Source organism: Nerophis ophidion, linkage group LG05, assembly GCF_033978795.1.
Source record: "Nerophis ophidion isolate RoL-2023_Sa linkage group LG05, RoL_Noph_v1.0, whole genome shotgun sequence".
Classification (NCBI taxonomy): Eukaryota; Metazoa; Chordata; class Actinopteri; order Syngnathiformes; family Syngnathidae; genus Nerophis; species Nerophis ophidion.
In genome coordinates this window covers 33469860-33493317 of record NC_084615.1, presented here as the reverse complement: position 1 = coordinate 33493317, position 23458 = coordinate 33469860, and the positions used below count along the sequence as shown (strand labels likewise).

Sequence of the window (23458 nt, the reverse complement as noted above, 5' to 3'; positions counted from 1 at the left end):
TTCATATACGCATTCACCTAACCCTTCTTTAGTGAAAAAAATATGTTTTTTCTTTTTCAAATTCAAGACTAAGTTATGTTGTTTTTTTTACTGGTGCACAAAATGAACCTTGCATGAACACCACCTTGTTCAAAGAACAGAACCAACACAGTGCATAAACTCATAACAAATGACACGCCTGCAAATCGGTTTGACATTTGCTGTTGCCGTATTCATAATACGCCGATCGGAAGAAGTTTTTATTTACATGATGAGTCGGGTGTGTCTTGACCTCTGCGGCAGAGGCTCTGCCGAACCCCTGAGGCCGATTCACCGAACCCCTAGGGTTCGATCAAACCCAGGTTAAGAACCACTGTGTTAGGACATCAATCGAGGAGAATGATCAAACTACATTTATAACATCCTCTAATTTTATTGTTATATTTTTTTTTTATTTTGATAGATTGAAAATGAACACCAATGAGTTGAATTATGAACATTATCACATATTTTTTTCAGAAAATATAAATAACGACAAATAAAGATAGAATACTATTAAATGTATATTAAAAAAATAATGTGCTTGTTCTATTTTTAAAGAAAGAAAATAATCTGAAGTTGTCTTTATTTTTAAGTTATCGTGCCGTGGTTTTACCAGTTCGGCCCACTTGGGAGTAGATTTTTCTCCATGTGGCCCCCGAACTAAAATGAGTTTGACACCCCTGGCCTAAGGCATTACATGTTGTTACATACACTATATCAGTGTTTCTCAAATGGGGGTACGCGTACCCCTGGGGATACTTGAAGGTATGCTAAGGCAGTGGTTCTCAAATGGGGATACACGTACCCCTGGGGGTACTTGAAGGTATGCATAGGGGTACGTGAGATTTTTTGAAAATATTCTAAAAATAGCAACAATTCAAAAATCCTTTATAAATATATTTATTGAATAATAATTCAACAAAATATGAAAGTAAGTTCATAAACTGTGAAAAGTAATGCAACAATGCAATATTCAGTGTTGACAGCTGGATTTTTTTTTGTGGCCATGTTCCATAAATGTTGATGTTAAAGATTTATTTTTTGTGAAGAAATGTTTAGAATTAAGTTCATGAATCCAGATGGATCTCTATTACAATCCCCAAAGAGGACACTTTAAGTTGATGATTACTTCTATGTGTAGAAATCTTTATTTATAATTTAATCACTTGTTAATTTTTCAACAAGTTTTTAATTATTTGTATCTTTTTTTTCCAAATACCTCAAGAAAGACCACCAAAATTGAGCAATATTTTTGCACTGTTATACAATTTAATAAATCAGAAACTGACGGCATAGTGCCGTATTTTACTTCTTAATCTCTTTTTCTTCCAAAAATGCTTTGCTCTGATTAGAGGGTACTTGAATTAAAAAAATGTTCACAGGGGGTATATCACTGAAAAAAGGTTGAGAACCACTGTGCTAAGGGGTACGTGATATTTTTTAAAAATATTCTAAAAATAGCGACAATTCAAAAATCCTTTATAAATATATTTATTGAATAATACTTCGACAAAATTAGAATATAAGTTCATAAACTGTGAAAAAAAATACAACAATGCAATATTCAGTGTTGACAGCTAGATTTTTTGTGGACATGTTCCATAAATATTGATGTCAAAAATGTATTTTTTGTGAAGAAATGTTTGGAATTAAGTTGATGAATCCAGATGGATCTCTATTACAATCCCCAGAGAGGGCACTTTAAGTTGATGATTACTTCTATACATAGAATGTTACGATATGGTGGGCGCATTGTGATGCGCGGAGGTGTCGGCCCCAAGATGCCAAAGACGGGAGCAAGCAGGACTAGAGGTAGGAACCAGATTTAATAATAAAACACAACAAAACACTTGACAAAGGAAAAGAAAAGGCGTGCCACCGCACGGTAAGCTAAATGCTACTTGTAGCAAGGGTAGAGTTCAAAAGTCCGAAAGCAGCGCGAGCCGAGCACGCGGAAAGCTAAGCTAAAACTTAGCAGAGTGAAAACAATGAGGATAAGCAATCGTAACTTGTTGCGTGAGCAAACGAAACAGCCAGGCTGTACTAGGGTAACAGGTGGGCTTAAATACAGAGAACGTAATAACAAACCGGTGTGTAGACGGAGCGTGCAGGAGGAGCAAATTAAGTTGTCATGGTGATGATAAGGAAGTGCGCTAACAAACGGGATCGGTAGAGTCCAAAACATGATCAAAACATAGTAGGACAATACAAAAAAGACAAACATGCTAGAGATGTGTGATCCGGAAGCCGGATCACAACATAGAAATCTTTATTTATAATTGAATTACTTGTTTATTTTTCACAAGTTTTTTGTTATTTTTATATCTTGTTTTCCCCAAATAGTTCAAGAAAGACCACTACAAATGAGCAATATTTTGCACTATTATACAATTTAATAAATCAGAAACTGATGACATAGTGCTGTATTTTACTTCTTTATCTCTTTTTTTCAACCAAAAATGCTTTGCTCTGATTAGGGGGTACTTGAATTAAAAAAATGTTCACTGGGGTTCATCACTGAAAAAAGGTTGAGAACCACTGCACTATATTGCCAAAAGTATTTGGCCACCTGCCTTTACTCACTTGACGTGCCATCCCGTGGAATTGTCCACAATGTTTTGGTATCTTGGAGCATTCAAAAGTTCCTTTCACCGGAACTAGGGAGCCAAGCCCAACTCCTAACATGAATTGATTAATGTGGACCCCGACTTAAACAAGTTGAAAAACTTTTACGGGTGTTACCATTTAGTGGTCAATTGTATGACCCGCCTTCCGCCCATGTGCAGCTGAGATAGGCCCCTGCACCCCCCTGACCCCAAAAGGGACAAGCAGTAGAAAATGGATAGATGGATATCCAGGTACGGCCCGAATGTGTGAACGTGAGTGTGAATGTTGTCTGTCTATTTGTGTTGGCCCTGCGATGAGGTAGCGACTTATCCAGGGTGTACACCGCCTTCCGTCCATGTGCGGCTGAGATAGGCCCCAGCACCACCCGCGACCCCAAAAGGGAGAAGCGGTAGAAAATGGATGGATGGATATACGGACTATGTACTGTACCGTGCAATCTACTAATAAAAGTTTCAATCAATCAATCAATCCTGAAAAACCAACCCCACACCATAATTCCTCCTCCACCAAATTTCACAATGCAGTCCGAAATGTAGCGCTCTCCTGGCAGCTTCCTAACCCAGACTGGTCAATCAGATTGCCAGATGGAAAAGTGTGATTCATCAGTCCAGTGAAGGCATCTCCACTGCTCTAGAGTCCAGTGGTGACGTGCTTTACACCACTGCATCCCACGCTTTGCATTGGACTTGGTGATGTATGTCTTAGATGCAGCTGCTATGCCATGGAAACCCATTCCCCGAAGCTCTTTGCGTACTCTATGTGGGCTAATCGGAAGGTCACATGAAGTTTGGAGCGCTGCAGAAAGCCTTTGCACTATGCACTTCAGCTTCCGCTCACCCCTCTCTGTCAGTTTACGTGGCCTACCACTTGGTGGCTGACTTGCTGTTTTTCCAAAGCTCTTCAATTTTCTTATAATAAAGTTGACTTTGGAATATTTAGGAGTTAGGAAATTTCATGACTGGATTTGTTGCACAGGTGGCATCCTTTGACAGTTCCACGCTGGAAATCACTGAGAGCGGACCATTCTTTCACGAATGTCTCCATGCCCGAATGCTTGATTTTATACACCGGGCCAGGTGATTAGGACACCTGACTCCCGTCATTTGGATCGGTTGCCAAATACTTTTGGCAATATAGTGTACATATATTTTGCATTTTATTTTAGTTACTTTATTGAGTCTACAACCCCCTGGTGTTGTTTTGTACTGTTTTTGTACTGTTTGTGTACTTGTTTTGTTTATTATTATTTCAATCATCCATTTCGTACCACTTGTCCCTTTCAGGGTTGCGGGGGGTGCTGGAGCCTATATCAGCTGCATTCGGGCGGAAAGCAGTGTACACCCTGGACAAGTCACCACCTCATCGCAGGGCCAACACAAATAGACAAACTGTATGTAAATGTTACACATTATAGATAAAGGTTTATAACATTAAAAAAATATATATATACTGCACTTCCTTATTACGCACCAATCACTGTCACGATTTGTGAGGGGCGTTTAAAATCCCCGGACATTTGACAATCTGCTTGATGTTTAAGTTTTTCTATGTAGACGCAGAGGTCCTAGAATGATCTTATTATACAGATAACCAATCCTAGGTGTAGTTCTGTTAGGTACCAATCGTAAATATGAAAACACTGGTATATGTGCCTTTTATAGAATATGTAGACACATCTTTAAAGTACACATATATCTTTTTTATTGCTGCTTTTATTTATTTGTTAAATGCCTTTTACTAAACATGCACAGGCACTGTTTGTAATATTATGTGATAATGCCTTTTGTACTGTATTTTGTATGTTTTATGTACTGTATGTGATTGTAGGTCTACTTGGACGTTGGAGTCTGCAATAAAGTTTGATGATAACAAGGATGTCGTTTTTTCCAATAATGGGTTGTACTTGTATAGCGCTTTTCTACCTTTGAGGTACTCAAAGCGCTTTGACACTACCTCCACATTTACCCATTCACACACACATTCACACACTGATGGAGGGAGCTGCCATGCAAGGCGCCAACCAGCACCCATCAGGAGCAAGGGTGAAGTGTCTTGCTCAGGACACAACGGACGTGACGAGGTTGGTACTAGGTGGGATTTGAACCAGGGCCCGTTGGGTTGCGCACGGCCACTCTACCACTGCGCCTATTGATGGTTGTGTTCTTGCTAGAGTGATGATGAAAATATCTTGTGAACTGTATATATTTTTTGTGAATGTATTGTAACGACCAGCTAATGTTTGCGTTGTTATGGATCACCAGAGTGTGGGAATTCTAAATTGGCCCTAGTGTGTGAATGTGAGTGTGAATGTTGTCTGTCTATCTGTGGAGGTCCTGTGATGACGTAGCGATTTGTCCAGGGTGTACACCGCCTTTCGCCCGAATGCAGCTGAGATAGGCCCCAGCACCCCCTGCGGCTCCGAATGGGACAAGCGGTAGGAAAATGGATGGATGATCACCAGAGTTCCCATTTTGACGAATGTACCGCCCCTTAAAAGTGATTGGTTAATAATGAGGAAGTGTTGTATGAGTGCATTTATATATGTATGTATATATATATATATATATATATATATATATATATATATATATATATATATATATATATATATATATATATATATATACACCATCCATCCATTTCTACCGCTTTTCCTAAAAAGGATCGCGGGGGTGCTCAGCTGCATTCGGGCTGTAGGCGGGGTAATATGTATTTATATATATATATATATATATATATATATATATATATATATATATACAGTATATATACATATATATATATATATATATAAATAAATATATATATGTATATATATACATGTATATATATACATACAGTATATATATACATGTATATATATATATATATATATATATATATATATATATATATATATACATATATAGGGCAGCACGGTGAAAGAGGGGTTAGTGCGGCAGCCTCACAGTATGAAGGTCCTGAGTAGTCCTGGGTTCAATCCCGGGCTTGGGATCTTTCTGTGTGGAGTTTGCATGTTCTTCCCGTGAATGCGTGGGTTCCCTCCGGGTACTCTGGCTTCCTTCAACTTCCAAAGACATGCACCTGGGGATAGGTTGATTGGCAACACTAAATGGTCCCTAGTGTGTGAATGTGCCCGATTGTAGCTGAGATAGGCACAAGCGACCACAAAGGGAATAAGCGTTAGAAATGGATATATATATATATATTTATATATGTATGTTGTTTTTTGTTAATTTGTGCGAAATCGTTGCTATGTTCCTTATTGGACATAATTAAAAACGTATGTTACTATGATTGTTTCAATCATTGTAAAATGTGTAGTTTTATCTTCGTTTATAAATAAATCGTAATGCAAAACGACAACACATTTATTTCGAAACCAATGCGGAAGTGAGGCCATTGACTTCCGGTCGAAGCACAACACCCAAGATGTCTGCTGCCACAGCTTCCCTCGTTTCCTACGCCAGCGATTCCGATTCGGAAAATGAGACCGAATCTGGTTCTAACCCCGACGCAGCCGAGTCTATGGATCCGGACGCAACGGCGCACCTTAAGCCTTTACAGTCTGGTCCGACGATGACGTTAGCTGTCCTCAATTTGGCCCCGGAAGTTGCCGTAAAGGTAAGCTATGCTAGCTAACTAATGCCTGCTAGCTTGACTAGTATTGGCCAATTGTGTGTGCATAGCTGCACTCTGTGGCTATTTGCCATGAAAAATGCCTCTTTTTATTAATACTGAGATTTTTATTTACGACACGTTGACGCTCGTGGAGAACCAATTTGGATGTAGAGCAAATACTGTACTTGCTTGAATTGCCGCCGGGGTGATAATTCATTTAAAACCTCTTCTCACTCCTGGGCTTACCAAAGGCATGCGGTAAAAGTAAGCATGCGCTAATTATTTTAAAATCTCTTCTCACTCCGGCACTTACCAAATGTAATTTTAGTGTGATCTAAGCTTTGACCTTAACTCCTACTGAATAGCTCTTAATCTTCTTCCCAGTGTGATCTAAGCTTTGACCTTAACTCCTACTGAATAGCTCTTAATCGTCTTCCCTTTATGCGATTTCAAATTACCGATATTAAAATCAGCCTCCTCCATTTTGAAAATGATGACATGGGAAGTGTCACTCGTGACGTCACGACTTTGACCAGGCGGTAATACTAAGCATGCGCTAATTAATTTGCGAAGCGAGTTTGACCCGGCAGTAATTCAAGGCAGGCGCCTACTATATGCCCTGCGGAAATTCAAGGAAATACGGTATCTCAACATCAATAGCATTAATCAAATTAACAGAGGAAATTACCAATGCAATGGACGGTAAGGAATGTGCAGCCGCAGTGTTCATGGATTTAACAAAAGCATTTGACACAATTAATCATGATATTTTAATACAAAAACAAGAACGATATGGCGTCTTAGGTTTGATATTGAACTGGGTAAGAAGCTATTTAACCAACAGGAAGCAATATGTGAAGATGGGTGAAAATATGTCAACACGGTTGGATATATCGTGTGGTGTACCCCAGGGATCAATACTGGGACCAAGATTGTTTAATCTTTATACAAACGACATTTGTAAAGTTACAAAGGACTTGAAGTTAGTTTTATTTGCAGAATACACAACTGCTTTCTGTTCAGGAGAGAACACACGGAAGATAATACAAATAATAACGCAAGAAATGAACAAATAAAAAAAAATGGTTTGATCAAAACAGACTATCTTTGAATCTCAGTAAAACTAAAATATTGCTATTTGGTAATAGTAGAAAACAGCATCAGACAAGAATACAAATAGACGGAGTAGATATTGAAAGGGTAAAAGAAACCCGTTTTTTTGGGAGTATTAATAGATGATAAAATGAACTGGAAATCTCATAAAATTCAGTTTATATTCTCTACTGCTCGCTAGCGTTACCATATCGGAGATTATTGTGCAGAAATATGGGGAAACAACTACAAATGTGCGCCACATTCGTTAACTGTGTTACACAAAAGATCAATTAGAATAATACATAATGTTGGATATAGAGAACATACAAACCCTTTATTTATTGAGTCCAAAATATTAAAGCTCAATGATTCGATAAAAGTGCAAACAGCTAAAATGATGTACAAAGCAAACTATAACCTGCTACCAAAGAATGTACAAGTCTTCTCAACTAAAGAGGAGAAATATAATGTTACAGGAAAATCTAATTTAAAACATTTGTTTGCACGTACAACACTTAAAACCTTTAGCATATCAGTATGTGGAATCAAATTATGGAATGGATTAAGTAAAGAAATAAACATTGTACTGATATGATCCAGTTTAAGAGGATGTTCAAATTAATAGTGCTTACAAAGTACAAAGAAGAAGAATTATGACAAACCCTTTCAACCTTATTGAAAATAAGATATTCTTCATCTCAGTATGTTGGTAATGACTGAATTAATTAATTAATTACATGTTACAGAACTGTTGTATTTCTCATTCAGAGATGTCCTTTTGCTGTAAGGAAAGTCAGTAGATGAATGTATATGTTTGTGGGCGCTCTGACGTGGGAAAGGGGTAGGATTAAATAAGCTTTGCTTCTTCCTACTCCTTTTCGGACATGATGCGATATAAGGTGATATGAAACTGTGTGATGTATTGTGTTGTAAATGTGCTCATGTTCGAAATAAACTATGAAAAGAAAAGAAAGAAAGAAAGACATTTTTAAATATAATTAAACATTAGCGCTAGCTTGTAGTGTGAGGGACTTAGGACGTTTAAAGCATGATGACAGCTTATTGCTATACGAACCTGTTCTCTCTGCATAAGAACTTCTTCTTAGACTTGTTGGTGCACTGCCTAAATATTACTTTATAAATGCTCTACTTCACAGGAGTCCGTTGAGACCGGCGTACATCTTGACCCTGCCCTGAAAGAAATCAGTTATAACCCAACATTTGAAACCATGTTTGCACCAGAGGTAGTTTTTACACAAAGTTGATGTTACTACTGAGGGATTCTATGACATCTGACAAGCTTATTAATGTTTGATTTTTTTCCCTCCTAGTTTGGGCCAGAAAACCCCTTTAAAACCCAACAGATGGCTGCCCCAAGAAATATGTTGTCCGGCTATGCAGAACCCGCTCACGTCAACGATTTTATGTTCGAACAGCAGCGACGGACCTTTTCAGTTTTAGGTACTTTTTTATACGACCTAGAGCTGGGCGATAAGGCCTTTTTTTAATATTTTGATATTTTCAGGCCATGTCACGATACACAATATATATCTCAATATTTTGCCTTAGCCTTGACTGAACACTTAGTGCATATAATCACAGCAGTATGATGATTCTATGTGTCTATATTAAAACATACTGTATGCTCATTTTAAACTTTCATGCAGAGTGGAAAATCACAACTAAGTCAATTGACCAAAACTATTTATTAAACAGTTAAGCAGTGGCACAAACATTCATGTCATTTCAAAGCAGAAAGTGCAAGATTGTCAGAGACATTTTAAAACAAGTTATTAGTGCACTTTTGTGCTTGATGTCACTACGATGACATATCAAAACAATACTAAATTAAAGTGCACTTTTTGTACAGAACGCCACTACAATAGTTTAAAACAAATAAAGTGCACTTTAGTGCATGATGTCACACATGATATTTCAATAAGTGTCAAATAAAAATGAGCTGCATAATAGGAAATCAAATCCTTCGCTATGTGGTGGGTTCCTGCGGACGTTATCTCCTGTTGTTGACTATTTTTTTTCATACGGTGTTGATGTGGAAATGGTTGCCTCGGCATTTTGTTGGTGTGGCACCGAACAGAGATGTTGAAATGACGAGTTTCAAGCACTTATCACTCTCTAGCGGGTGACTTTTCAAATCATGCTACAAATTAGCAGTGGAGCTACTTTTTGTAGCAACGCTTTAGCCCCACACTTTACAAATTACGGTTGTCTGTTCGACATATTCCCGCTTAAAACCAAATCACCGGCAGACGATGGATGCTAATTTCTCGGGAATTAATTCTTCTTCCTTCATTTGTTACCAGATTTGCACCTTTTTTCTGTCGTATTACCACTAGCACCACTCCTTTAGCACCACAGCTACCGTTACCCATGTCGCTACCTCTCTGCTCGGCGAGGGCGTGTGATGTTGCGCGCGGGTCCTTATGTGACATATATAAGGAGGCGCACTTGTTTAAGTCTCTGTAAGAAGGAGAGACAACAAAGAGTGTTGTGTAATGCCCGCAGCTAAGACCAACTGCGTGAGAACGTATACTCGAATATCACGATATGTAATTTTCTGTAACGCACAGAGACAAACCGCGATATATCAGTATATCACCAAGCCCTAATATGACCATTAATATACACATTTTGCTCATACTGATTCTTTTAACAACCCTCTCAACTCTAAACAGGCTATGCTTTAGATCCATCTGTTGACACGGACCAAATAACTAACAGTAGTTACATTGGAGCTGTGGATGAGGCTGAGAAAAGAAAAGGTAATACTAGAGAAAAATTACAAAATATTTGAAACTTATACTTAAAGTTTATGTTTTTAAACAATATTTCTCCCCCAGGCTTGACAGTGTTTGAGACTAGTTACAAGAAGACAGATAAAAGGAAAAAGGTCAAAGGTGGTGATGCAGGAGAGATTGAAACATTCCTTGGACCATGGGCCAAATATGTTGATGAGCAAGCGGTGGCCAAACCAACCGAGGTGATGTTGTGTTTCCTGTAGTAAAATATGCAACACTTGCCTTCAGAAACTAATAATATTACTATGATTAATACTGATGTTACAGGAGGAAAAGAAAGAACTGGATGAGATAACCGCTAAAAGGCAAAAGAGGGGGAGGAAGGAAGAGGAAGCTCCAGCCGAGGAAAAGACTATTCTTCATGGTATTGTGGCTATTCTTAAGAAAGATAATTCAACATTTGCTTGTAAACATTTACGTAACACTCCTCCCGCCCCTTTTCTATAGTTAAGGACATGTACGATTACCAGGGTAGATCCTACCTACATATCCCTCAAGATGTGGGCATTAACCTGAGGTCCTCAGAAGCACCAGACAAGTGTTACCTGCCCAAGAAGCAAATCCATGTTTGGTCCGGACACACTAAGGTTAGAGGGTTGAGTGAGGTGGCGTTGAACTCATCGATATTGCACACAAACGCCTAAAGATGCCCTCCGGGACCTCTTGCAAAACAGCAGATACTGATTGACTAATCCTTTATGAGTTATCAGTCTTTTCAAGTTATGTGTAATGTTATTCAGATCTGATGACGCTAATGTTCCATCCACTTGTATGTCTTTCAGGGTGTCAGCGCCATCCGACTGTTTCCCAGGTCTGGTCATCTGCTACTTTCATCCTCCATGGACTGTAAGATTAAGGTAATAGTAAGCACTGCAGGAAGCCATGCAAACACAACAGAATATAACAATGTGTGCCATTACAATTTCAGTTCAATGAAATGCATTCACTAATTGTCTGTTATTATCTTTCCGCAGTTGTGGGAAGTGTACAATGAGAGGAGGTGTTTACGGACTTTTGTTGGTAAGTTATATTTACAAACATCCTAATTTGTTTTCAACATGTATTTGAAATTTTCTTACTTTAAAAATGTGTTCATTTTTATTAGAATTCTAATTCAATAGCAATATCAAGATTAAGCATTTGTGAAGTGATATTTCCCATGTAGTTTCATACATCTGAACAATTACAATGGAGCTCATAGCGCTCATGCGCCACAAGTACTACCGTATTCTTCGGAGTATAAGTCGCTCCGGAGTATAATTTGCACCTGTCGAAAATGCATAATAAAGAAGGAAAAAAACATATATAAATTGGACTGGAGTATAAGTCGCATTTTGGGGGGAAATTTATTTGATAAAACCCAACACCAAGAATAGACATTTGAAAAGCAATTTAAAATAAATAAATAAATAAAGAATAGTGAACAACAGGCTGAATAAATGTACATTATATGACGCATAAATAAGGTGCCTGGTATGTTAACGTAACATATTATGTAAGAGTCATTCAAATAACTATAACATATAGAACATGCTATACGTTTATCAAACAATTTGTCACTCCTAATCGCTAAATCCCATGAAATCTTATACGTCTAGGCTCTTGCGTGAATGAGCTTAATAATATTATTTGATATTTTACGGTAATGTGCAAATAATTTCACACAAAAGTCGCTCCTGAGTATAAGTGGCACTCCTGGCCAAACTATGAAAAAAACCGCGACTTATTGTCCGAAAAATACGGTATTTTAATAATTGTTTTTTGTAATATTTATACACAGAAATTATGCTGATCATATAGACTGTTTTTTCTATTGTTGGGTGTTTATTTTCCCTCAAGAATAAGACCGGGAGGGGGCTGTAAGAGGTGGGCGGGTTAATGCATACAGGTCAGTTCTCCAGTCTTCTCCAGAGACAGTGCGCTGTCAGTATGTGAGATTGTTTTTCTGCACACTTCTGCTTGTCAGCTCCCTCAGAGAATTATACATAATTCAACAGCCGGGGGAGCTGACAGGACTCAAAGGCTTCGGAGGACGAAATACATAGCAAAGAGTGATTTTTATTTTTATTTTTTTTTTTAGGAAAAGTGGCAGACCTTTTGATTTTTTTGTGGTCAATCTACAGTATCCGTGGTGGTAGTTTTGATACACTAATTCATCAGTAAGGTGCAAGTTTTTTATTTGTTCAACGTATTTTTTTTAAACTGATATAAGTTAATATATAGTACTCATTTTAGTGTTCTATTGATTGTTAAACAATAGTTACTTGAATAATGCCAATTACATAATACATGCACACAGGATGTGCATTTGACCCTGTTTCGATTCAAGCCTAGTGATCCAACACGCTGACGGCGCGCAGGAGGCCTTACGGACTTATTTCTTCTTCTCACTTTGATTTTGTGGACAACAAGTAGACTTTTCTGTTTGTGCTTTCAAATGCTTGAAAAACGGGTGGCTTGCATTAGGAAGGACTTACCAGAAAATATCCTTTCGGTCATGACCAAATGATATTTTTTGGATAAGATCATGGGTACAAGCGACCGAAATGAGTTTCCTCCGCCGGGTGGCGGGGCTCTCCCTTAGAGAGAGGGTGAGAAGCTCTGTCATCCGGGAGGAGCTCAAAGTAAAGCCGCTGCTCCTCCGCATTGAGAGGAGCCAGATGAGGTGGTTTGGGCATCTGGTCAGGATGCCACCCGAACGCCACCCGAGGAAGATTTTTAGGGCACGTTCAACTGGTAGGAGGCCACGGGAAAGACCCAAGACACGTTGGGAGGACTATGTCTCCCGGCTAGCCTGGGAACGCCTCGGGATCCCCCGGGAAGAGCTAGACGAAGTGGCTGGGAGAGGAACGTCTGGGCTTCCCTGATTAGGCTGCTGCCCCTGCGACCTGACCTCGGATAAGCGGAAAAAGATGGATGGATGGATACCAAAAAAACAACGACCCAATACTATAACGCATATAATACAGCAGCTCTTCCCTTTTAAACTCCTTTTAAAGTTTAGCTTTCCAGATGCCATATTTAATCTGCAATGCGGTAGAAACAGTTTTGGGATGCAATTGAGGGGCAGCACAAATAAACAATTACTACTTTGCATCAAATAGTGTAGAGGCCTCAAATCTTCTATTTTGAATTTTTGCAAGCTGTATTTGTTATCATAAATGTTATTAATACCATCTGTGTATTGCTGCCACTAGTTTTAAGGGAGTATGCATCGTTTTATGTATTTTTTTTAATGTAGTCGCAGACAAAAGCCAGGGGTATATGTAATGTATTAACAGGGACATTTATAATAACATGTAATATTTAAAAACAGTATTTTTACAGTTCATTTTAAACATACGCTGCGCATTAATTTCACAAACGCATCACTAAGTTTTTTTCCTTCGGCAACATCACTAATTACTACCCACTGCAGACATGAGAGCCAACCAACATAATAAAACGTCACTTACTGTAAAATGTCTGCTCCCACTGAGATGCCTACTCTTAGGATGTTCATATATTCCCGTTTAGTTGAAGAATGAATCATAATCCTTGCGGGGAAAAAAAAGGGGGAATTGGAACCAAGCGTCTTTTCGAGCCGTTCCCGTCAATTCGGGGTTTAAATTGGATGCCAAAGTTGGATTTTGTCCTCATTCTTTCTCTATCAAGGTAAGAGCCATTATTTATGATCTGGTATAAACATTCACGAGCTCTGTGGCGAGAAAGCAGCTTACCAGCCGTTGATGTCAACATAGCCACACAAGCTCTAAATAGTTTGTCTGTGTTAGCATTTATAATAACAATATCAGAAATACTTGGTTAATATTCAAGGCACAAACATTTAAATGGAGTATTGTTGGCGGGTTTTTGGTTGTTTTTGTTTTAGAGGGATTTATGGTTGTAATAGAGGACTCCTCATTGGCTCCATTGTAAGTGGACTTTTATTTTTACATTTATTTGAATTAGAATGCATAAAAAATACATCCATCTTCTTGTCCCTCATTATGGGCAACATTAAAAAAAAGTGTAGTTCCCCATAAGTAAAACAACCCCTCAAGGGCCTTGTAACTTTCGGTTATTTAGGCTTTTGAGCAAGAAAAACTATGCAGCCACGGTGAACTAGCACAGTTATGTATGTAGTCCTGGTGAAGTTCATTTTAGCAGGGGAGGCTGTCCACAGGGAATTTGTATCCTCTACACAGAGAAAAAGACAAAAGGTTTTGTAGATGGTAAGAGTGAGATGATGGTGAACCCTTGGAAACACAGAAACGTCCTCCATGGTCCCCAAGCTCTTTGAAAGATTAGTCTGCGTCTGCCAAAGGCTCCCTCATTACCCCAGATTCTTTTTACATTCCTGTAATAAATATAATATCAAAGACAGGCATCTGGAGAGACACGATAACGAGACCAGGAGGACTTATTTCAAATGACATTTTGTATTTGTTTTGTTTCAATTTGTGTGTTTTTTTTTTTTATCAGGCCACAGCAAAGCGGTGCGAGACATTTGCTTTAGCAACGCAGGGACAAAGTTCCTCAGCGCCGCCTATGACCGCTACATCAAACTGTGGGACACTGAGACAGGTATGCTGCTTTTATCTCACCCCTTGTAAAATATCCACACGTCACTTCATTAGGTACACTTGCACAGTTAAAGCAAAACATTCTACTTTTAAAAAGTGATCATTTTGACAGTCAAGACACCTTTGTGTGTTAACCTGTTGTAGTCGTCATTGTGTATAGTATGCCTCAACTCTCAGATTTTCTTCCAGTTTGCCAATATACTTGTGGCGGGGGCGGCATGGCTGGGGATCTTTCCAATATGACTCATTGTGTAATTTGCATAATCAGAGATGATGCATATATATTTTAAAAAAGCTTAGAACAATGTTGTGAATTTAAAAAGCTTAAAACAATCTTGTGAGTTTAAAAATAAATCTGTGTTATTAGTAATTATTTTTGACATATTTTTTAAATTGTTTTATATATACTGTATATATATGTGTATAAATATATATATATGTGTGTATGTATATATGTATATATATATATGTATATATATGTATATATATATATATATATACATATATATATATGTATATATATGTGTATATATATATATATATATATATATATATATACATACGTACATACATACATACATACGTGTGTGTGTGTGTATATATATATATATATATATATATATATATATGTATATATATATATATATATATATATATATATATATATATATATATATATATATATATATATACACACACACAGACAGCATACACATGCACACACTGCATATATGTGTATATATAATTTGTGTAGCAGAGGAGTGACTGACTGTTAACTATGTGACAATTTTCCCCGGTCTTATTCTTTTATTTCAGATTTTTAACACAACACTGTTAGTTTTTCAATATCTAATGTTTTTTAACTCAATATTTCAGCTGTAAAAAGTGTCACACATTCTGCTGTATGTGTGCTGGCTTCCTTTTTAAGCAACACTTTAAACATGTGTAAGGGGTTTGTTAAGCGTTAGTGAAATAAATTCCTAAAATGCTGTAGAAAAGTCTAAACACAATACAAACACTCACAATACAGGTGATAAAATGCTAAAAATAAGATAGACCACTTAAAAAACTGAATGAATGTTTACAGCCTTTTGGCTGAATGAAAGAATGTACATGAAAATTAAAGAATATGGGATTTGTCATACTAACTATGAAAGATAAAACATTGAACATTAAGAACATATGAACGTCTTTCTTTACTTCCCAAACGACCATCTCGAGATCGATCTTTTACAATAGAGGAAAATGACACAAACATGGAGAAACATGAACACAAAGGACAAAAAACATCCACAGATCAATATAATAATAATCCATATAACATCAGTATACTGCAGAACAAATTTTTGTTGTAGAAATCTGCCTTCTTGTTTCTCCTTGACACGTCTTGGGCTGGCTGTTGTAAACAAACCCCGGCCACTCTGCATTTTTCCAAGTCTGCTTGGAGCTTCTCTGACGTAGACTACTATAATAAACTGTATATCAATCAAAAGCATAGATTCTAATCTTTGAAATATCCTCCATAGTTCAAGGCTTACAATAATTTCAAAAATGCACTTCACATTGTATTAGCAGCTCCACTTTCGATGGTAAAGGTTTGAAAAATAATTTGGGTCGTGCACTTGGCCGTAATTTGCTCATGTTGCCTCTAAACACAAGTACAGTCTTTGTCCAGTAACACATAAAAAAAAAAAAAATGCTGGACTTTACAAAGAAAAAGTCGCCTGCAGGATTGTAAAATTGATACTTTTCATGACTTAATCAATACAGTATAACTATTTTCAACATTCCAAAGGTGCTACTTGTCAATGGAGAGGATGTCTGGTAGCCAGGTTGAATGAAAGGTAATAAAATACTTCCAAGTAGTTATAAAGGTAGTTGCAGATTTGAAACGCTAGATGGCAGTAGTGTTTACGCTAGAGCACTACACAGTTGTTTTGGAAGCTACCGTACTCATTAAACCGAAACATTGGAAGTGTAAGGATGTTGCCGCACTGTCTGCATTAAATCCAACCAAACTATCGATAAGTTTCTGTTATTGAGTTGCTATATCAAGATATTACAGTTTATCTTCTCACTCCATGCAGAGAATCCACACCGAGACAGAAAGACGGCGCAACCAAACATGGCAGTAAATACCGTTATGTGATTGGCAGTTAGCGTGTCCCTCCCATTGTTCAGTGAATACTGTTAACTGATTGGCTATTAGCGCGTTCTTCCCATTGGTTAGTGACACTTCCTGTTTCCGGTTTTCTGCGTTTCCAAAGCGTGAGTGACTTAATGAAAGAAATCTTGCTTTACAACTTCTGGTTTCTTCCAGCTAAAAAAAAATAAATATATATATATATATATATATTAATATTTTACAATGATATTGTGTCCATCGCGATATATATGTTAATCGTTTTATCAGCCCAACCTTATTTTAATATATTAAAATGTGTTTTGTGGCAACTCCACCTTTTACCACAGCATCAGTTGCTATGTAGAGGCGCTTTCCATCGGGATTGGGGTCATTTAAGTCTCTTCTCTACTGTTATGTATCCTTTTATACAATGTATTACTTAATGTTTTTTCACTTAAAAGACCCTCATTTGTATGGTGTGGCGGCTTTTATTTTGCCATAGTGCCACACCACCAGGGGCAACCCTGATTGTGTGTCCTGTTTATTTATGCAAAACGCCACAACTCTTATGAAGTGCTGGAGTTCTTTTCCAGCAGAGGGCAGACAAAATCCCACCCATTGGTGCACACAGCGCCTCCTCTTGAGCCATGTCGTTCCAATACAGCTGTTAGAGGTGCATGCAACACTGTATGGATTGTTCCTGTTGCATGGTATCATTGTGTATCATTAATGCCCCCCCACCCCCTCCCTCCACAGGCCAGTGCATTGCTCGCTTCACAAACAGAAAGGTTCCCTACTGCGTCAAGTTTAACCCAGATGAGGAGAAACAGAATCTGTTTGTGGCCGGCATGTCCGATAAGAAGATCGTGCAGGTAAAGTTGTGTGTGCCATCACAGTGCAGTCCACTTCTCCTGTCACCTCAGGTGGAATTTATCTTACTCGACCAAGCACACACACCGCACACAACCCTTTGCTAAGTGACCTTGTGCCCAAAGTAGCGTGAAACACACTCCTGTCCCGTTGTTGTTAATTCATGTGTGCCTTTGCATGACAGAGAGCAAGCCATTAATCGCAGGAAGCTTTTCGTGTAGCATATCTGATTAAAGCCTTGAATTGGTACATTACTATTGGTACCATTTACATTATTTTTAAAGGACAATTACTGAAGAAATAATCTGTAATGTTGGAAATCTTTAACTGAGTAACTTATAGTATAATTAATAGGTTTCAGACTATCTTTGAGCATTTTACACATTAACTCATTTTTTTAAAATTTTGGATTTAAAGGCCTACTGAAATTAGATTTTCTTATTCAAACGAGGATTAGCCACACAAACTGTTTGTGTGGCTAAAGGCTAAAGCTTCCCAACTCCATCTTTCTACTTTGACTTCTCCAATATTAATTGAACAAATTGCAAAGGATTCAGCAACACAGATGTCCAAAATACTGTGTAATCATGCGGTTAAAGCAGACGACTTTTAGTGGTCCTTCTACTGTAGTAAGTTTTACTTTTAATTCTATTGCTTATTGTCATTACAGGTTATAATTTAGGAGTATATTTATTGTTCTAGCTAATTCTTTTCCTGTCTCCATGACAGTGGGACATCAGGACCAACGAGGTGGTTCAGGAGTACGACCGTCACTTGGGCGCCGTCAACACCATCACGTTCGTGGATGAGCATCGTCGCTTTGTCAGCACGTCAGATGACAAAAGTCTTCGTGTTTGGGAGTGGTAAGTTAAGTCTAAAACTCTGCCTTGACAAGCCGTGTATGTTGTTGTTGCACTGAATGGTGTTTTGTCCTTTTACCATTGACAAGAAGGCCAATGAGCTTCTAGGATGAGCTCATGTGTGTTAAGCTCTTTTTAGTAGACTTTCCCTGCTCCCATTCTCTCATAGATGAGATACTTACATGCCACAGCGCAAAGGATTACTGGTAAAATTTTGATTTCACACTCCCAAGTCTAGTCTGAAAGACAGACTTTGCAAAAAAACATGAGACACAGACGTGCTTTGGCTTTATTAGTGCCGCCTGGGAGCAAAGCAAGTCGAATGGTATGCTAGCCCGGCTTTACAGTCCTCCTTTTTCCCCACAGATGCCACTTGGCTTTCGGCTATTGATTTCCTCAATTTTCTTCTAGCTGACCCCACTTGTGAAATCTTCTCCATGACAGCATTATGGAGAACACACCAGAAGTATCTCATGTTACTGGTACTTCAGAGATTGGCAGTGTCAATTCAGTGTTGCCTCACCGCTTTGAGGTTTACGTACTGCAGTCCCAGGGCACCACAAAGTTTAAAGTACGATTAAGTGCATTGATATTTGGGTACCCATTTAAGTTTTCACATTAAAATGATGTGGGGTTTAGAGTGTATGAAGTGTTTAAGAGCATAGAAAGTATTTATAAGTGTGTGTGAAAGCTGTGCGGAGTGTGTTGGAGGTCTTATAAAGACCTCAAATGTATATACTTCATAACTATCTTTAAAAAAAGTAGCGTGTCTACTTCTGAAACATAACCCCTTCACCCCCAAAAATCAAGGGAAAAGGTACTGGTCTGATAAGAAGAAAAATAGTAAGTGTTGAGGAAATCATACACTTAATTTTAATGACAACTCCATGCACATTCATATACATTGGAACCTCTGAAGTAGAATGGCACTTTAGCGCCGTAAAAATGGCTGATCCGTTGGGGGTCCCGTCTTGTCTCCCTGTAACGTATGTCTGCTCTTAGTGGGACTGTGCCGAAAATATAATTTTCAGTTCTTATGTGTCTTGTGCATGTTAAGAATTGACAATAAATAATCTTGAATCTTTAGTCTTACTTTTGACAATTAAACCAAAGTGCTTATGGAAAAAATGCACATTAATGGTAGCTGGTGTGCAGTGCACTTTAGTGACGGACTGGCTTCCAAGTTATGATTTCAAAGTCAAGTGTACAAGTATAAAAACAGGCTCAAGGGGAAGTGCACTCTTTTGGGATTGTGCACATCATGCACAATTCCTGTGTGAGACAAAAATACATCTTTTTTTTTTTTTAGATGGACAGTACTTTATTGATTCCTTCAGGAAAGTTCCTTCAGGAAAATTAAAAGTTAAATTAAAAATGTTATGCATTCTAATTGTATTATATGTTAAGTATGAAGTGGCTAACAATGCAGCTAGTGGAGTTATATAATGTGCCCATAACGCCCTCTAATAAACATCTAAAAACCGACAACAATATTCAATTTCGCTTTTATGACCTGATTTTTAACCAAATATTAACGATATTAATGTTATGAACGCTAACGCATAGGAACTTCTTTTAGCAGCGCCGTGATCACAGGGAAGTAACTACTTTATGCAGCTATTGACAAAATGAGCCGGTGAGCTGCTGCATCACCTCTGAGTTGGTAAAAGTAAATTATAGATCATAAATCATGGTCGAAGGTTGTTGCCATCAACCGAGAAGTTGGTTAACTTTGACATTCACTTTGACCTGGAGATTGGCAAGAAAGACACAAAAAGACACCCGTTTGGACTTACGTGAGTGGGTATTATGACTATTTTTCATCCAAACGGTAAAATATTAACATCTCATCAATCGGCATCCTAGTGAGAGCAGACATTGTACAGTAGGTGATTGTTTTATCATGTTTATAATTTATATTTCTTGTTTAGCCTTTGACAATACTGCTGCATGGTAGTGTTTCACTAAAGCTTTATCGGTTTATCACACAGTCTCTAAAACTTGTAGATCATCCTCTATGTATTCAGGCTCCAATATATAAGGTTCTGGATTATCATTTGTCCCCAAGTAGTCGTTGCCTCTCATGAAGTCTGCCACGATTAAATATAAAAATGTTTGTTGGTGAAGGAAATAGCAAACGATCTGTCTGTGAAATTAATGCGCTGCTGCGAAGACCAAAATATGTAAATATTACACGTTATGATAGTGCCTGTTACTAAATTACAAATATACTTGGTGTGTATATGAAACATTGATGAATGTGTTTGTAGAACGCTTTATAGCCGGAATAAAGCGGATCCAACTGGCTCCATTGTTAGCTGACTTTTACTAGCATTTATTTACGAGCTAGAATGTATAAAGAAAAGAAAAACATGTATTTGCTTGTCTCATATATGGATTGTGAATGATAGGAAAACATCCAAAAAAGTGCAGTTACCCATTATGTGTTTGGATGATAAAAACTTTTCTTTTTTTTTTAAGTTACATTACTCACCCTTTTGAAGTGGAGAGGCGACAGGCAGGGTGATACTGGTGCAATTTATGGTGTTGAGTTGAACAGGCAGACCCCAAACTATTAAGCCCTAATTCCCATTTCTGGTTCATCATTACTCTTTGACATTATTGAACTTTTTGGGTGTGATTTTCAAAAATTTTTTTAGCCTAACACTATTAATCGTAAAATAAATCTGGGATAAATATCAGTTGGCTCCATCAAGGACATGCATGTGTAATTGATCAATGAAGAATACATGCTGTATTTGAATGTTACAGCACCCATTAAACACAAAAACAAGAATCTCTTATGTATTATTCAGGATGACATACGCCGTCACTTACCACACAAACATCGCTACAGACAAACTGGTTCTGTCTGGTTTATTGTGGCTTTGTTTTTTTTAACTTTATTTTCGTTAGTTTGCAAAGTTTGGTCAGACAAACACAAGCAATACTTCTCAATCCGTACTGTGTTAATAGTTGTGATTTTTGCATGTTTATGTGTCAGGGAAGGAGGCGTTAGCAGCTGTTTTTCATCACCTCTGTGTGCATGTTCAGCATTACTGTATAAGCCCCATGAAGCAAAAGAAAGAGACGTAACACGGCATGAAGATAGTGTACACTCTGTGGGAAGAGATGTTTATCCTAAAGAAGTATACCAATGCTCTTGCTTGCCTGGGGCATGATGCTAAGATAGCTTTCTCATCTTGAAGTGTACTCAGCTCAGGTCTTTTTCAGGGACATCCCCGTGGACTTCAAGTACATCGCTGAGCCTAGCATGCACTCCATGCCAGCTGTGACACTCTCTCCCAATGGTAAGTGCCGGGTGGGGGATGCTGTAGTACTGCCGAGCTGGCAGCAGCAAGGCCTTTAGGGAGCGCAAATACACACACTGTCGAAATTTAGTAGTTTCATACCTTCCAGCGGAGGTCATTATTCAGAACAAATCCAAGGTCCAGCAGAGAGAAATACAGAGCTAAGCTTGGGTTGGGTTTTAAGCAGTTTTGATTAAGTGGAATCAGCTGTGTGATCCTGATCAAATCCCTAATTCATTCCCTGATTACATACATGCCTGCTGTAGAAAACAATGTTACTGTATATGCACTTGCAGCTGGCTAAAGCAATGATTCTCTCTCTTCATGATATTCCTGGGCTCTGTTTACGTTCCCAACACAGTTTGTTCTCTGCCACCTTTGAATTATGCATGTGAACTCAGTGAGTGTCCATTTAGTTTCCCACTTTTACCAAAATGTCATCCGTCTGTATACGCTCGGTCACATCTGCTGCCATTACAACCCCCATCATGTGTCCTCTCCTCTGTGTCAGACCGTTATCTTGACTTTGTTTTGTTTTGAACCCAAGGTAAGTGGCTTGCGTGCCAGTCTATGGACAATCAGATTCTGATTTTTGGAGCCCAAAACCGCTTCAGACTGAACAAGAAGAAGATCTTCAAGGGTCACATGGTTGCTGGCTACGCTTGCCAGGTTGACTTCTCCCCTGACATGAGGTAAGATCTTGTGTTTGAACCCATGTCGCCGTGAGATTAGACCAAGTTGTCAGGATTTATGTTCGGCTACATCACAGTAGTGATGCATACAGTGTAAAATCAGATTTGCTTTGCAAGCGTGGAGGTGTAACTTCTCTGCTTGCCTCCAGTCTTGAATCTTAAATGAAGAGTTTTGCTATGAAGATCCATGCATAGACTGTGCCAGCAAGGGCAGTTCAGTTCAGTAATTAAAGTTGTAACATAGACAGGTACCTACAGCCTCCTTAGGTGTCCAAGTCTAATCTTTTTCCCTTTCGTTTGGCCCTGTTCTTGTCTCCGACCCTGTGTGTTTCAGCTATGTGGTGTCTGGGGATGCTGACGGAAAGCTGAACATTTGGGACTGGAAGACAACCAAGCTGTACCACAGGATCAAAGCTCACGACAAGGTGTGCATTAGCGCTCTGTGGCATCCTCACGAAACCTCTAAGGTTATCACCTGCGGTTGGGATGGACAGATCAAAATGTGGGATTAAAATGTTAGTAAGAGGGAGGTGTGGATCTGGAAGGATTGTTAGGTATTGCGAATGAAAGCCACAAGACTGGCATCCAGTCTTATTGTAGCAATGTATTTTTATATCCATACATGTAAATTCATATTTCTGTATAAAGATTTGAAAACATGCACTATTTCTAGTGCTACCAGTGCATATAAGGAGCATGGTGTTGGTGTAGTTGAGTTTTGATTTGTTAATTTGCATTTTTTGGTGTATTTTATCCTTTGAGAACAGCTTCATTTTCAATGATGACCAGCCTTGTGGAAATAAACAATCCATCAATTTTACCAAATCCACTGCTACTGTATATCATTATCC

At 38.2% G+C, this 23458-nt stretch overlaps 1 protein-coding gene across 1 annotated transcript; it reads left to right on the top strand.

Annotated features, from left to right (window-relative positions):
- The first annotated feature begins 6047 nt into the window (after positions 1–6047).
- cdc40 (cell division cycle 40 homolog (S. cerevisiae)) lies at positions 6048–23432 on the top strand. The gene is made up of 15 exons (XM_061900602.1): positions 6048–6273; positions 8523–8609; positions 8697–8826; positions 10062–10148; positions 10227–10366; positions 10452–10548; positions 10632–10771; positions 10967–11041; positions 11159–11204; positions 14649–14750; positions 17631–17746; positions 18474–18607; positions 21839–21915; positions 22463–22607; positions 22942–23432. Exons 1-15 carry the CDS (start codon positions 6082–6084, stop codon positions 23117–23119), a joined length of 1746 nt encoding a protein of 581 aa, XP_061756586.1. The 5' UTR covers positions 6048–6081; the 3' UTR covers positions 23120–23432.
- The last annotated feature ends 26 nt before the right edge of the window (positions 23433–23458 follow it).